A 15,526-nucleotide genomic window follows, 5' to 3' on the forward strand; every position below is an offset into this window, starting at 1 on the left:
TGGTGGACTGTAGAGGACAACGACTGATAGATGGTTTGACATCCATGTCAGTAAACGCAATCGCCATTAAGATAACAGAAGACGTCACATCTATAAAATCCATTACAGGTCAATCTGATTACCATCATATCCTTCGAGAATATCCGGAGATAACTCGTCCTGCAGGTGTATTTTCACCACCTAAACACAAAACGCTCCACTATATTCGCACAACGCCCGGACAACCAGTATCTTGCAAGCCTCGTCGCCTTGATCCAGTTCGGTTACAAGCAGCCAAGAAAGAGTTTGCAGATATGCTGGCTAGTGGTATTGCCAGACGTTCAGAAAGTCCATGGTCTTCTGCTCTTCACCTAGTTAAAAAGAAGGACGAAGGATGGCGTCCGTGTGGTGATTACCGTGCACTGAATGCTAGAACTATACCAGACCGGTATCCTATACGCCATATTCACGATTTCTCCTATCAGCTTTCAGGTTATTCAGTCTTTTCAACGATAGACCTCGTGAAAGCTTATAATCAAATAGCAATGAATCCTGATGACATCCCTAAAACAGCTATTACAACACCTTTTGGAATGTATGAATTCCCATACATGACCTTTGGACTTAGAAACGCTGCTCAGACGTTCCAAAGGTTCATTGACGAAGTTCTTTTAGGTCTAGACTTTTGCTATGGCTACATTGATGACATTCTAGTATTTTCGAGAAGCAAAGAAGAACATGAGAGTCATCTACGTCAGCTATTTGACCGTCTTAAGAAGTTTGGCATACTTGTGAATACCTCGAAATGCTCGCTTGGACAAGGAAGTGTCACTTTTCTAGGGTATAACGTATCCGCTGCTGGAACAACGCCTTTGGAGAGTAAAATAAAAGCTATCCAGGACTACTCTGCACCCAAGACCGTCAAAGAACTCCGACGTTTTTTAGGAATGCTCAACTTCTACCGCCGGTTCATCCCTAAGGCAGCTAAATTCCAAGCGCCATTGCATGATTTGCTCGCTGGTCCAAAGATCAAAGGCTCTCATCCAATTGAGCTGACAGCAGATGCCTTACAAGCCTTCAATGATTGCAAAAGATCGCTTTCAGATGCAACCTTACTTGCCCATCCCCATCCATCTGCCGAATTAGCAATCGTCACTGATGCCTCAGACTTAGCGATAGGAGCTGTTCTCCAACAACGGATAGATCATAATTGGCAACCTTTGGCATTCTATTCCCACAAGCTCACTACATCTCAAAGAAAGTACAGCCAGTATGATAGAGAACTCTTGGCAGTTTACGAAGCGATTAAATACTTTCGGCATATGATCGAAGCCAGAACGTTCGCTATCTATACCGATCATAAGCCACTCATATTTGCATTCGTCAATAATAAAGAGAAATGCAGCCCCAGACAGTTCCGATATCTTGATTTCATATCACAATTTACTACAGACTTGAGATTCTTACCTGGACACAAAAATGTCGTAGCAGACGCACTATCTCGTACTGACGAAATCTCAGCACTTATCAATTATCAGGACCTTGCAAAATTTCAGGAGAATGATCCAGAACTGCAAGACCTGTTAAACCATGGTACTTCTCTAGAACTCAAGAAGATTAGTACTGATTACTGTCACTTACCTATCTACTGTGACACATCTATGCAGAATCTTAGGCCTTATGTTACTCCACAGCTGCGAAAACAAGTTTTTGACATGATCCACAATTTACATCATCCTGGAGGTTCAGCTACAGTACGGTTGGTTACTCAAAGATTTGTGTGGCCAGGGATTCGTAAAGAATGTAGAGAGTGGGCTAGGCAATGCTTGCAATGCCAGAAAAGCAAGATTACCCGACATACCAAATCCCTTCCTGCCACATTCCTCACTCCTTCCTCTCGTTTTTCACATATCCACCTTGACCTTATAGGTCCATTACCTCCTTCGTGTGATTACAGGTATTGTCTCACCGTCATCGACCGCTTCACCCGGTGACCTGAGGCATTCCCCTTGAAGGACATCACTGCAGAAACCTGCGCGACAGCCCTAGTATCTGGCTGGATATCGCGGTTTGGCTGTCCTGCTCGTGTGACTACAGATCGAGGTCGTCAATTTGAGAGCAACCTCTTTAAAGCTCTCACTGCCTTGATTGGTGCTCATCACTTTCGTACCACCGCCTACCATCCTGCAGCCAATGGAATCGTCGAGCGACTTCATCGTCAGTTGAAGGCGGCGATAATGTGCCATACATCATCACATTGGACTGAATCCTTACCTCTGGTACTTCTCGGGATGCGCAGTTCTTATAAAGAAGACCTTCAAACATCTCCTGCAGAACTGGTCTATGGTGAACCAATCCATTTGCCAGGTCAGTTTTTGTCTCCCAAAGATGACTACACAACATCCGATGTCACCGAGTACGCTAACCGTCTTTGTTCTCAAATGACCAAGTTAACACCACGACCGACTTCATGGCACACATCTACATCATCGCCATTTTACATACCACGAGATTTATCTACTTCATCTCACGTGTTCCTGCGGCAAGATCGAGTTCGTAGTTCCTTGGAAGCACCATATGTTGGCCCTTTTAAAGTTCTTAACAGGCAAACCAAGTACTTTACCTTAGACCTCCAAGGCAAGAAAACCAATGTCACTATAGACAGACTAAAGCCAGCTTACATAATGAAGGAACCTCAAATTAAAGAACTTCCACCTACGCAGTCATCACCTCTTCCATCTGCGACCAAAACTTTCGTAGAAGAAAAGAGAACAAGAAGTGGCAGAAGAGTACAATTTCCTGATTTTTATCGACCGTAGTCACGGTCTGGTCGGGAGGAAGATGTAGCGGAGAATAATCGAAACTAAAAATAGTATTAACTAAAAATAATATAAACTAAAAATAATATAAACTAAAAATAATATAAACATTCTAATAATTCATTAATTCCGCTCCGCTTATAAACATTGCGGCAACACTGTAAGCGAAGTGCATGAAGATAGCGGCCGACTGCGGCCGCAACGTTTTGGCAGCGCGGCTAACTTGGCGGATACTCTCCAATGCGCGTATTACGTATGCACTGTGTTTGCCTATATTTAAATTATTATTTGTATAATCTCACCTATATTGTATTGTCATTGTTTATGTGCTTGTGGGCTACGCAAATAAATCATTTTATTGTCTAAAAACTGCATTCGCTCCGTGTATGCGTAAGTTCATTTTTTACCGTATACCCACCATCAGCAAACATTAGTGAACCTCGGATAAATACAGAGTTGGTGAGGGCCTAGGAGTCATCAAAGGGCCCTACACCACATAGCAAACAAGCTGACGGCCCACCTGATGGAAAGTGGTAACCGTCGCCTATAGACATGAGCAGTACCATGGACATAACAGAGTATATCTTAAATAGAAACTGTAGAATTATTTCTCACAATTTGAATAAAACGCCCCGTGTCGGCGGCAGTGCCGCGATGAAAGTGTGATAATAATAATAATAGCACGGCCAAACTGCGGTACACAATACACAATAAATCTGCATCTACACTATTATAAAGAGGAAAGATTTGTATGTATATATGTAACGAATAAACTCAAAAACTACTGGACCGAATTCAACAATTCTTTCACCATTACAATGTTACATTATTCCTGATTAACATAGGGTATAGAATATTTTAAAAATAGGGATCCGAATGAAAACTTCGGTAATGAAACTCAAGGTGTGGAAAAGATACAAAAAAATCCTTACGCTCTTTGGAATCAACTTCCAGCAGTAGTATTTCCGAACCGATACGATATCATAACCTTCTAGAAAAGAGCATATTCCTTTTTAAAAGGCCGGCAGCACACCTGCAATGCCGTTGGTGTTGTGGGTGATCATAGGCGGTGATAGTCATTTACCATCGGGTGAGCCGCATGCTTGTTTGCCCCCTATGTTGTCTCTTTGGAGTTTACTGAGTAATTTACTGTGATGCCTAAATGGCGTTTTTTTACAATGAAATGGTAACCCCACCCGCACTATCGGTATACACCGGCGGGGCACCAGTGAAGGATGATAGGTGAGGATGAAGCAGGTCAGTTAGCCCATCGTGACGAATTCAACAAGAATTGTTTACGATGGTTTCCAGGGGGAGCCGCTTGGAGGTCGACCTAATAGGGCTAATAATATTGCTAGCAATGAGACTGTCAAACTCCATTGCTAACAATCCCTTTCCCCCCAATTAATAATAGTTTCCAGGGGGAACCGCGAGGAGGTCGACTTGGTTAGGTATATTACTAGCAATATGGTTCGTAGTCTCCATTACGTACGAGGTCTGTCCGGAAAGTTCGTATAAAAGTGTTCTGGAATGCGAGAAAGAGGAGTGGGGAGGCCAGGTAAGCGCAGGACCCCTTCCTTATGTCCCTAACAATGCTTCAGTTCTGGTCTGACCGCCGTGCGGTGCGAACTGGCTTGTCACGCCATCTGTGAAGTTACCTCTTAACGAAACCCCGTCGGCATGGAGCCCGCTTCCGTTGAAGAGCAGCGCGTCGTAATCAAGTTTCTCTCGAAACTCGGCAAGAATGGCCGTGAAATTTTTGCCGATCTCAGAACAGTTTATGGGGATGATGCTGTGAAGGAACCAACCGTCCACAAGTGGCTAAAAAGATTCAGAGAGGGCCGAGACAATGTTGATTGTTTTTTTCGATGTTCGGGGGATTGTCCATCAAGAATTCGTCCCTCCAGGCCAGACAGTTGATGGAAAATTCTACGTCGATGTGCTCAGACGCCTCAAAGCTCGTGTGGCACGAGTTCGTCCAGAATTGGCGCGAGAGGGGCGTTGGATTCTTCACCACGACAATGCCCCTGCCCACACCTCTCTTGTTGTCCGTGAGTTTTTGAGTAAAAATTCCATTACGGTGACCGAACACCCCCTATTCGCCGGATTTGGCCCCGTGTGACTTCTTCTTGTTCCCCAAAACCAAATTGGTACTTCGGGGGCGGCATTTGGGGGACATAAATGAGATAAAAAAAGCTACGACGGGGCAGCTGAGAAACCTACAACCAGAGGACTTTCAAGGAGCCTTCTCACAGTGGAAACGGCGTTGGCACAAGTGCATTATGTCACAGGGGGAGTACTTTGAAGGGGATAAAATTGATTTACCTGAATAATTGTAAAATAAAATTTTTAAAAAACTTTTATACGTACTTTCCGGACAAACCTCGTATAATGCATTAGTTAAGGATTTAATATTAGGGATTGTTAATCCCTTTCTTCCTGACAAGAGACTTGCGGTCTCCGTGATTATTAAGAAGACGAAAAGAAGAGAAAGTGACCTGGTCGGGCGTGTCCGTCTCGAAGGCGTAGCAGTAGTGGTTGGCGGGCTCGGTGCGTGGCTCGCGGGCCACGTACGCGAACAGCGCCCTCGACGACTCACACGTCGCGTACGAGATGCGGCGCAGCGCGTGCGACATGCGCACACTCTGCTGGAAACGACACGTTATAATACATTATGTTAGTGAAAACACACACACACACACACACACACACACACACACACACACACACACACACACACACACACACACACACACACATACACAAACACAGGTGGGCCGTATGCTTGTTTACCACCTCAGTGGTATAAAAAAAAAAACATTATATTATATCGTACCTGATCGTCCGGGTTGCATACTCGGAGGCCTGTGAGCGCGATCACCACCAGCACCGGAACTGCACGCCCGTTCTCCTGTAACAAGAGAACGAAGTATTACCAGAGGGAGACTTTGCACAAAAGTCGTTTGCTTGGGCATCTCTGTCCTATTCATGTTTCTACCGTGAAGCAGTTGTGTTTGCATGGCTATGTCTCGGTTTGAAGAGGATATAGCAGTGAATGTACAGGGTACAGAGAAATAACACCTGAGTCTTCAGGAATGGCAACGCTTAGGGGTATCATGGGTGAAATAGTATACTTTGTTATGTCAATGCTACTGCTTATATCTATAGGTAACGGTTACCACTTCCCATCAGGTGGGCCGTCAGCTTGATTGCCATTCTAAGTTGAATAAAAAAAGAAGTACTTGTTATAATTTGTTTTATTTGCAGTCTAATTTAATAAATAGACAATTTCTATAAGATTCCTATAACAGTGGTTAAAAAATTACTTGCACAGTACTTTCTGTAAGTGTGGATAAACAAAGCGAAAATGTAATTGAATTAATACCCGTACTTCTCTACTTCAGCGAATAAAACTATTCGAACTCTCATTTCTGAAAAAAGCTAATTTATACTCTTTTAGTATAGAAATTTTTCAAATGAAATCACTGTTAGTCGCTGTGTTTGTTATTCGTAAGTCATCGATTACGATCGATTAGCAGTGATGTGAAATCATATTAGAAAACGGACTGGGCCATGCAGAGCGACCGAATAGGGACTTTATCACACTGCATTAAAGTGTCTATTCACTTACTACTATCATAAAAAATATATTTCATGTTCAATAGCAAAAAGTAACGATTGCGACCTTAGGTCGCTAGTTGAAAATCACTTTTGTACTGCTAAAATACGAATATCATTCGCACCTTATCACAAAGAATAGAATATAATCATTTAAACTCTCTTTCTCTTCGTCCACTTCATTACTTTTTTTTTATGGCTCCCTCTCGAGGAGCACGGATATTAATTTCAAGTTTGTATACCACTTCATTACTGAAGGTCGTGTCCTTGAAAGGTGTCTGTTGCCTCTCTTATGATGTTACTCCATTTCATACAATCTTCAGCCTCTCGCAGGGCAGCTGCAATTGATAGTCCCGTAACGGCAGTTACTTGGTCCGACCATCGACTAGGCGATCGTTCGCGTTCCCTCTATCTTGCCTACAACTATTAGCTTGTCCATATTGTCGGACTGTCTTTTTGTTTTTCTTTTTCCAAAATTATTTGGTTCGCAATTGGGAAATGAGTATTAAGCTTAAGCGTCTTAGTTGACTTAAGTTGTGATTTGATGCAGCATAAGTCTCTAGTAACTATTTAAGTTTTGCACGCGTAATTTTTTTTTGTAGTGCTTCGGGTCCTTATGTTTCACAGCAGCAAGAAGGTGATATGTATTAGGATCATTTGATTGTCGGACTGTGTGTATGACTGGAGTATCCAAGAATTCTCCGAAAGCAGACTGTCGAGAGCCTACCTTTTATGCGGAGTTGCGTCAGGATAGTCGTTTAAATTACAGCCAGATGAAACTGGCAGCCCTACGTTGCTGCTCGGGGCACGCTCCCGAATAGATTCCGCAGTTTTCGCTTTTGTTTCATCCAGATTTATGACTACCTGTTGGCCGGAGCCGGACTGCGTATTCCGAGCGTCCCCGCCGCGCGTATTACGTTAAACACCTCACGTATTACGGTTCTGGCTGCGGAAACAACTGTTGCGTTTCAATTATGTCCCGGACATATTACGTTTGTTACATTTACTCTGATCATGTATTTGCTTCTATTTCAACCGATTTTAAAAAGAGGGTTTTCAATTCGGTTGTATTATTTTTATGTTTGTTACCTTTTAACTCCGTCAATGTGTAAGTATATTTGTAAATAAATAAATAAATATAATATATATATATATATATATATATATATATATTTATTTATTCGTTTATATATGTAATTTTAGTATGTATGTATATCAATAATTAGTAGTACCGCATTCGAGTATTCTGACACTTCCCTATGGTTGACTGGGAGAGAATGCTTGTAGCATTAAGTCCGCCATGTACACATATTTGTACTAATGAATGAATAAATAAATAAATAACTCCGTCGGTTATAAAACTGATATGAAGAATTCGTTTGATATTTGAAAGGCTAAACTTACAGATTGTTCTCATAGAAATTTCAACAAAATCGGTTCAGTAATTTAATTTATAAATCAAAAGAACTGGTTTTGCCCCAGTTGCAGTCGATTTGTTTTTGTGAAACACAATCTTAATCATTATTAATAACTAAAATGAAACTTTTTATTTGTCTATTTGCTGTTATCATTCACAATACATTCTAAATGATATAATCGTTATAAATTTAGTATGGTAAATATAGAATGGGCGAAACAGTGTACTCTGTTATGTCCATGGCACTGTTCATGTCTATAGGCGACGGTTACCACTTTCCATCAGGTGGGCCGTCAGCTTGATTGCCATTCTAAGTTGTATAAAAAAAATCTTACAAGTAGAAGCTCAGCCTATGTACCTTGTATTTTGGATGGCATGTGGGTACAACAATGCATATTTATTTGGTAATTTCTTATTCTTTTGATATAAAACCTAAAAATGGCCATCAGTTTCTGGACGGTTCGCCTCGGATCAGTTTGAAAAGGGTATGATAGTTTATTCAGTTAGCGACCGTTGTCCCGCTGAGAAATCTGGGCTTTACGTGGTCGAGATAAAAGGGCAACCTTATGTTTATTTTTAAGAATACAATTTTATTTTTTTTGTCGAGTGTCATACTCGGGAACGCATGTTGTGACGGCTGACGGGACAGCTTACCCGTTGGGAAATGGTAACCATTGCGTGCAAATATGTAAATTTCAGAATACATTCTCATACTTAGATCCCTGACGCGTTGCATAGGTATCAGAGATATCTACACATAGGTAGATATTTTACGATACCTTGAAAAGTTGATACGTTGAAAAGATATGATTTTAAATATTTTTATTGAATGATAATGGAGTGGTAACCTCGCCTACGCTATCGGTATACACTGGCGGGGCACCGGTGAGGGATGATAGATGAGAATGAAGCAGGTTGGTATGGCCCACCGTGACGAATCTAACAATAAAACAATCACGATGATTTCCAGGGAAAACAACGAGGAGGTCAACCTGATATAGCATATTGCTAGCAATGGGGCTACTAATTCCCATTACTAACAATACCTTCTCCCCCCTGTTTGTATATTTTTTTTGATGGGTGAAAATGGTATGGTAACCCCGCCTGCGCTAACGGGATACTCTGGCGGGGCACCAGTGAAGGGTGATAGATGAAAATGAAAACAGACCAGTTAGCCCATCATGATGAATTCATCAGGAATTAACCATGATAGTTTCCAGGGGGAACCGCGAGGAGGTCGACATGGTTAGGTATATTGCTAGCAATAGGATTCCCAGTCTCCATTACTAACCTTCTCCCCCCTGTTTGTATATATTAGTATCTATATAATAGTGCGCCACCTAAACTTTATCTTTTTTCACAAAATTCACTACGTAAAGGTTGTCTAGAAAAAATTGCTTAGTGATAAGGCCGCCTTTTATATGATATCTTATTCAAGTTTACTGTATTTAATTAATATTTTTTTAAATAGTACAATAAAATATAAATAAATATATATATTATGATTATCACCACGTAAAGAATTACTTGTAGCTCGAACAAGCTTTTACCCACTACTTTTTCCGCGTGACCAGCATATGTTAATTGACCGGGATAGAAAGAAGTTTATGTCCTTATCTACCTTTAAATAGTGCACATGTACCAAATATCATAAAGAGGGGGGAAGGGATTGTTAGTAATGGGGATTAGCAACCCCATTGCTAGCAATAAACCCTATCAGGTCGACCTCCTCGCGGTTCCCCCTGGAAACCATCGTGATTGGTTTATTGTTGAATTTGTCACGATGGGCTAACTGACTTACTTCACCCTCATCTATCATCCCTCACTGGTGTCCCGCCAGCATATACCAATAGCGCAGACGGGGCTACCATTTCATTATCATCCATTAAGAAAAAATCATAAAAACTGTTTAAGCCATTAAGATGTGACAAACAAACTTACTTTCATATTCACAATAAAAATATCTAATAAGTCTTTAGAGCTAAAAAAGAGACAAAGTAAAGGTTATTATTAATATTATTTTAATCAAATACATAATCTGTTTTAAAACAAACAAAAATTGAATATGTAGCCGTCACAGAATTTAGATTCGCACGTGAAAGATTAGCAGTAAAACAACTACCAAAGTTTAATCATTTTAATAGCAAACTGCCCGAACTATCATTCGAGATTAATTCACCATGTAGGGACGAAGGGGGGAGCGAGACTAACGTTTGCTTGCCGTGGGCACATCTATAGTGGATTGAGGAGAAGGGGGAGGTTGGTAGCGGCTCTCATTAGGCATTTTAATTAAGACGGTCCCAATTCACGGGGCAAACGAGCGGCCGCTAAGTATCATTTACCTGGGCACGGCTCTACCCTTCGCCCACTATGTTGCCTTGGAGATTTTAAATGATTGCTGGTAAATCTTCTAGAATCCACGTCTTTTGTTTATTACTAAAAAAACTAACACAAACTATTAGTGTAGTCTATAAGTATATACTTTCAAATAAAAGAACAATTTCCCAAACTAGTTTACAACTGACACAGTTGGGGGGGAAGGGATTGTTAGTAATGGGGAGGGTAGTCGCCATTGCTACTCGTATCAATATACCCTAGCAGGTCGACCTCCGCGCGGTTAACCCTGGAAACTATCGTGACTTGAATTCGTCACGGTGAGCTAACTGACCTGCCTTTTCATTCTCACCTATCATCCCTCACTGGTGCCCCGCCAGCGTATACCGATAGCGCGGGCGGGGTTGCCATGCCATTTTCATCCATCAAAAAAAAACTGACAGAGTTATGAACATAAAAATATATATATAAACTATGAATAAAAATTAGATATCCATTACTTTTGAGGCAACGAGCTTGAACTGTTACGAATTTTATTAAACGTGCTCGGCTAGAAGCGACCGCTTTATATTGCAAACTTCCTATGCCACAGTTCGGAAGTTTCGTCTATAAAACTTTAGCTTCTTAAACAACATAAACATTCCATCAACAAGGCACAAAAGCAGTTCGCGTAGCGCCGTAACCCTAACCCGCATTTTGATGGAACACCGAACAATACAATACTTAAGCATTGACCTATAAATAAAAATCCATTACTGCTTATTCGAGTCGGAATATGATACTAGTACTGCACGGAAAGGAGATGTAAAATAGGTTTGGTGAATACTCGAAAGCTTTCAAGGTACGAGGTGGCAGGTTGGCGGACAGTTTGTATGCAAATGTTGAATTATTCGGCATGCCGAGGCAATATTGCGACCTTGCTACAGCACAGCCTGTTTACTGCGAGCGCTTTCATGGCGTGAACGTCAAATTCTACATTGATATGAACCTTATCGTAAAGACATAGGGTATAAATCTTATGCATCTTAAAGAACATATCCACTTGGCTGGAAGGGATGAAACGATTTGCGGTGTAGGCACGTGAAGGCAAATGGATAATCGACATAGCTCTAGCTATACGGGGGTAAATTTGCCTTCAATTGTTTCAGCATAAAAGAAGACGTAGCGGCTGCAATCAAAATGAGAGGGGACAAGCTAAAGGATTCAGTTCTTCTGTTCTCCTTCGACAAATTTCTACTTATTAGTACCTACTGAAACCGACAAAATCGTTTATTATACGGAAAAATAATAAAATTGATCGTAAAACGTAGTGAAATTATTTTATTACATCATATACTTATGCGTAACTTTTACTATAACACGACTCGAAGTTCATAACAACTTTGGCACTGATATGGCATACAAGTTTGAAGGCTAATTAAATGAATTCATTAAATGCTCAAGGATGTGATTTTATCGTATACGGTAGTGGAGATTGTGGTAGAGTGGGGGGGGGGGGGGGGGGAAGCACGGAGTAGCTATAAGTACACAAGGGAACTATACGAAATAAATTTGCTTTGAATAAACAGCAGACTATTTATAAATGTTCTAATTTATAATTACAACAAATAATAAGAATTATTTATAATAGAAAAAACAATTTTCAATTATTACAAAATGAATATAATATAGGAGCAACATGGGAGTTTTTTCTATATTACATCCAAAAAAAAAATATTTAAATATTAAAAAAAAATTTAGGAGTGTGTTTTGCCAGTAATGGTCTATGCAATTGAAACATGTCCCTAAATGGTTGCTTGTATGGAAAAGCTTCAAATTACTACGCGAGCTATGGAGAGGGCTATGCTCGAAGTTTCTTAGCGTGACAAAATTCAAAATGAAGATAGCTGCAAAAGAACTACAGTCACCGACATAGCTCAAACACACACACACACACACACACACACACACACACACACACACACACACACACACTATTTTTCCAATATTAACTTTATTGTTCTTTTTTTATCTCCTACTATTAGTTATTGTTTTTTATTTTTATTTTTGAATTGTGTAATTTCAGTGGAATGCATTTTGTTTAATTATTATTTAAACACATATCGGTTGGGGGCCTGGTGATCTGTACTACAGGTCTTAACCTATTACAGACACCAGCACCTCACAGCAGAGTTCCATATTATAAAAAAAAAGAAAAAAATAATAATAATAATGCGCGCCAGGAAAATAATACATTTCGTCTCTTCAAGTACAGGCAGCCTTAATCTTATACAACTTAAGGCGTGGGTAATTAAATCAAAAAGTTGCAGACTAACACACAAACCAAACATCAAATTGTGAGTGAAAGTGTAACACTTTGCGAAGTACGAAACAAGTGACACTACACAACTGGGACTCACTTTATACTTCGCTTTGAAACAATCTTTTCTGATGCCAAATTACTTCCATGCAAGTCATGGACTGAAAGCGTTCATATAACAAAAAAAAATATTTTTTATGCTTCTACTGCTAAAAATACCTATACATTAGTACATTGTTAACCTGCTTTTCCTAAACCCTAATAATATTATAAATGCGAAAGCTTATGAGTATAGATGGATGGGTGTTTGTTACCCTTCTATGCAAAAGCTTTTAAACAGATAGGAGATTATGTCCTAACTTAGTACTTAGTACATAGTAAATACTTTATGTACTGATTTATGCAGACGAAGCCACGGGATACAGCTACAATAGCATGATATAATACTCATGCAAATAAACAGTTTCATAATCAAAGCTAATTATGTATAGGTACATGTAAATTGTTCTTTTAATTATTCGAATCGAAACCTTTTCTTTAGCGATTACGACGGTAATAAAAAAAATAAAAGTAAGAAAAATGTTCCGTTGTGAATGTACCGTCTTACGCTTTATGTTATCTTCTATTGGTCTAAGTATTTATTTAATTACTAACTAATTACTTGTAATTGTTTGTAGCTATAATAAATTTATTAGTGTAATCTTTTGGAGGAAACAGTAAACAGTATCTATTCTACCTATCTACTAATTTAAAATACTAATTTATCATTAGTCATTTATTCAAAAAACAATGTACACTGTGTCTGAAATTATGTACGATCTTACAAGAAAATATTAAATTAAATTGAATATTACAAGTATTGAATAACAATAATAAATATATTGTACAATTAACAATGTCAATTTCATCCATAATATGTCAAATTTATTCTTTAATTCTAGTATTTATGTTAATCACCAATACAAAAGTCATTAATGGAGTAATAGCATTTTTCCAATAAAAGGAATAATATAATAATAGATTTTTATCTATCTACCCATACGAATCCACTGCAGGTCGCTAGTAATAGAAGAAGAAGAGAAGATAAGAAGAATAGAAGATAATATGATAAGACAAGTTTAAGAGGTCATGGTTACGGAATAAAACTCATGTCATTGTAAGGGAATCCAACTCATGTATTAACATATCCACAACTTTTACAATTTTAAATACATTTCTATTAAAACGACTTACCTAATTACACGTCTTTACTGGTCGATGTTCAATCAACAACTGTCAACTGTTGGTCGTTACTTCTAGCTTTTATTGACCATTTTTGGCGGGCAAATAATTATTACGGAAATGACAAATCACTATTTTGAATTTAAATCAAATCAGCAACGGTAGCACCTGACCAACAGTTACGTTATGATATAAATATAATAAAATATTGGTATAGTAAATGTAAAGATGCTAACAAAGTAACCGCTACAGTTAGTGCCTTGCACGGCGGCCATCTGTGCGAATCCATTAGTAAGCCACCGCGAGCTGTTCATAAGTTGCGCACGTCGCAAGGGTTTGCCACTTGCCTGCCTCTTGCTAATAGGTGCCACCACTTTTTCTCTCCACTGTTTATATTAATTCTTCCATTATAAGTCATGTTTTTTCTATCATTTTAGATGTTTAATATATCAATCTAATTGTTACACATAAGCAACATGTAAAAGTTGCCGTGGGCACTAATATTCATGACGCTGTTCTTGTCTATAAATAATTATTGTAATATTTACTCGCAATTATTTTCAATATTTTTCACCGCATTACATTACTGTGTTTTCAAATGTTAACTGGGAGATAATGCAATGATATATGTAACATATATGTATAGCATTAAACCCGTCTTTTTAACTCCCAAAAATTATAAAATTTTTGGAGTAGAATTAAAAAGAAAGGAAGAATACGACATTTTATTTTACCAAAGAGATATTAAAGATTAATACGTGACAACCGTTAAATAATTTTTTCTATTAAAAAATACATCATTAAAATCGGTTAACGTCTATTAAAATTTTTATATAATATAATTATTGTATATTTAAATTGCAAACTTTTTTTTTAAATCTCTTGACTTGCTTGGCTTACATGACGATATGATTGCTTCTAATGTAAACAAAACAAAACACAAACTAATGTAATAAAACTAATTTTAAAAAAACCTTTAAAAATATCATTAAGCAAGTGTCTAATCAGTAGATTATACAGTTTACACTTTGATGGGATCAAAGGAAATTTTCATTTTCATCCAAACGTTTGATGTCTACGATGACGAGGACCAAACATAATTAAAATGTTAATTCTTTGGGCCCATTTATGAGGAACACTTATGGTCAAAAGCCAAGTTGGATAACTATCGAATTTTGCATTTCATGCAAAAATTATGAATATGTACGGATAGATAAATAGAAAGATTTTCTACTACTTACCTGATGAAAAACAAAGGTGATTAAAACAATTATAGTATTTTAGTCCTGTTTGTTTTAAATTCCAAATTTAAAATTATATTTTTCTTTATTATAGGAAGCTTAATTATAAGTATTTTTGAATAGTCATTTAATTTGAACCATTAAAATTAAGGTTAAGGTTGTCTTGAAAAGATTGCTCTCAGCAGCAATAACACCGCCTTACTGTACTTATACAATTGTATCGTTGTTTTTGTAAATTGTCTTGCTTATTTCCTATATTGTATAATGCAAGTAAAGTATACTCATTCATTCATTCATTCTACTGGATACTGTAACAGCTATGGTGTTTACTGTATACGGATACCATGAAATATTCATACACAAAGAAATCTGGTCGGATTTAAACTTCTCTGTTTTTAAACGGTTTTTTAAACGGTTTTATTTAGCTCGACCTGTACGGTATTTATTTATTTGGGTCAAAATTAGAAATTGATCTGAAATTTGGTACACACATTTAATTTAGATGACAATACAATATAATAAAATCAATAACATTATAAATCTAAGATGGCCGCCGATACAAAATGGCGGATTACATATTTTTCCTTAACCCCCGCAA

At 38.3% G+C, this 15,526-nt stretch overlaps 1 protein-coding gene across 3 annotated transcripts in view; it reads right to left on the minus strand.

Annotated features, from left to right (window-relative positions):
* LOC113515587 (uncharacterized) overlaps window positions 1–15,526 on the minus strand; it is a 325,354-nt gene that overhangs the window by 79,841 nt on the left and 229,987 nt on the right. For 2 of the 3 annotated variants that reach the window (XM_052897535.1, XM_052897537.1), the window contains 2 exons: window positions 5,635–5,709; window positions 5,297–5,446 (listed from right to left, as the gene is read on the minus strand). In XM_052897535.1, coding sequence (XP_052753495.1) covers window positions 5,297–5,446; window positions 5,635–5,709 — 225 coding nt within the window. The remainder of the gene's footprint in view (window positions 1–5,296; window positions 5,447–5,634; window positions 5,710–15,526) is intronic. The other variant, XM_052897536.1, reaches the window with a different exon arrangement.

Source organism: Galleria mellonella, unplaced genomic scaffold, assembly GCF_026898425.1.
Source record: "Galleria mellonella isolate WM207_F2 unplaced genomic scaffold, CSIRO_AGI_GalMel_v1 utg37, whole genome shotgun sequence".
Taxonomy (NCBI): Eukaryota; Metazoa; Arthropoda; class Insecta; order Lepidoptera; family Pyralidae; genus Galleria; species Galleria mellonella.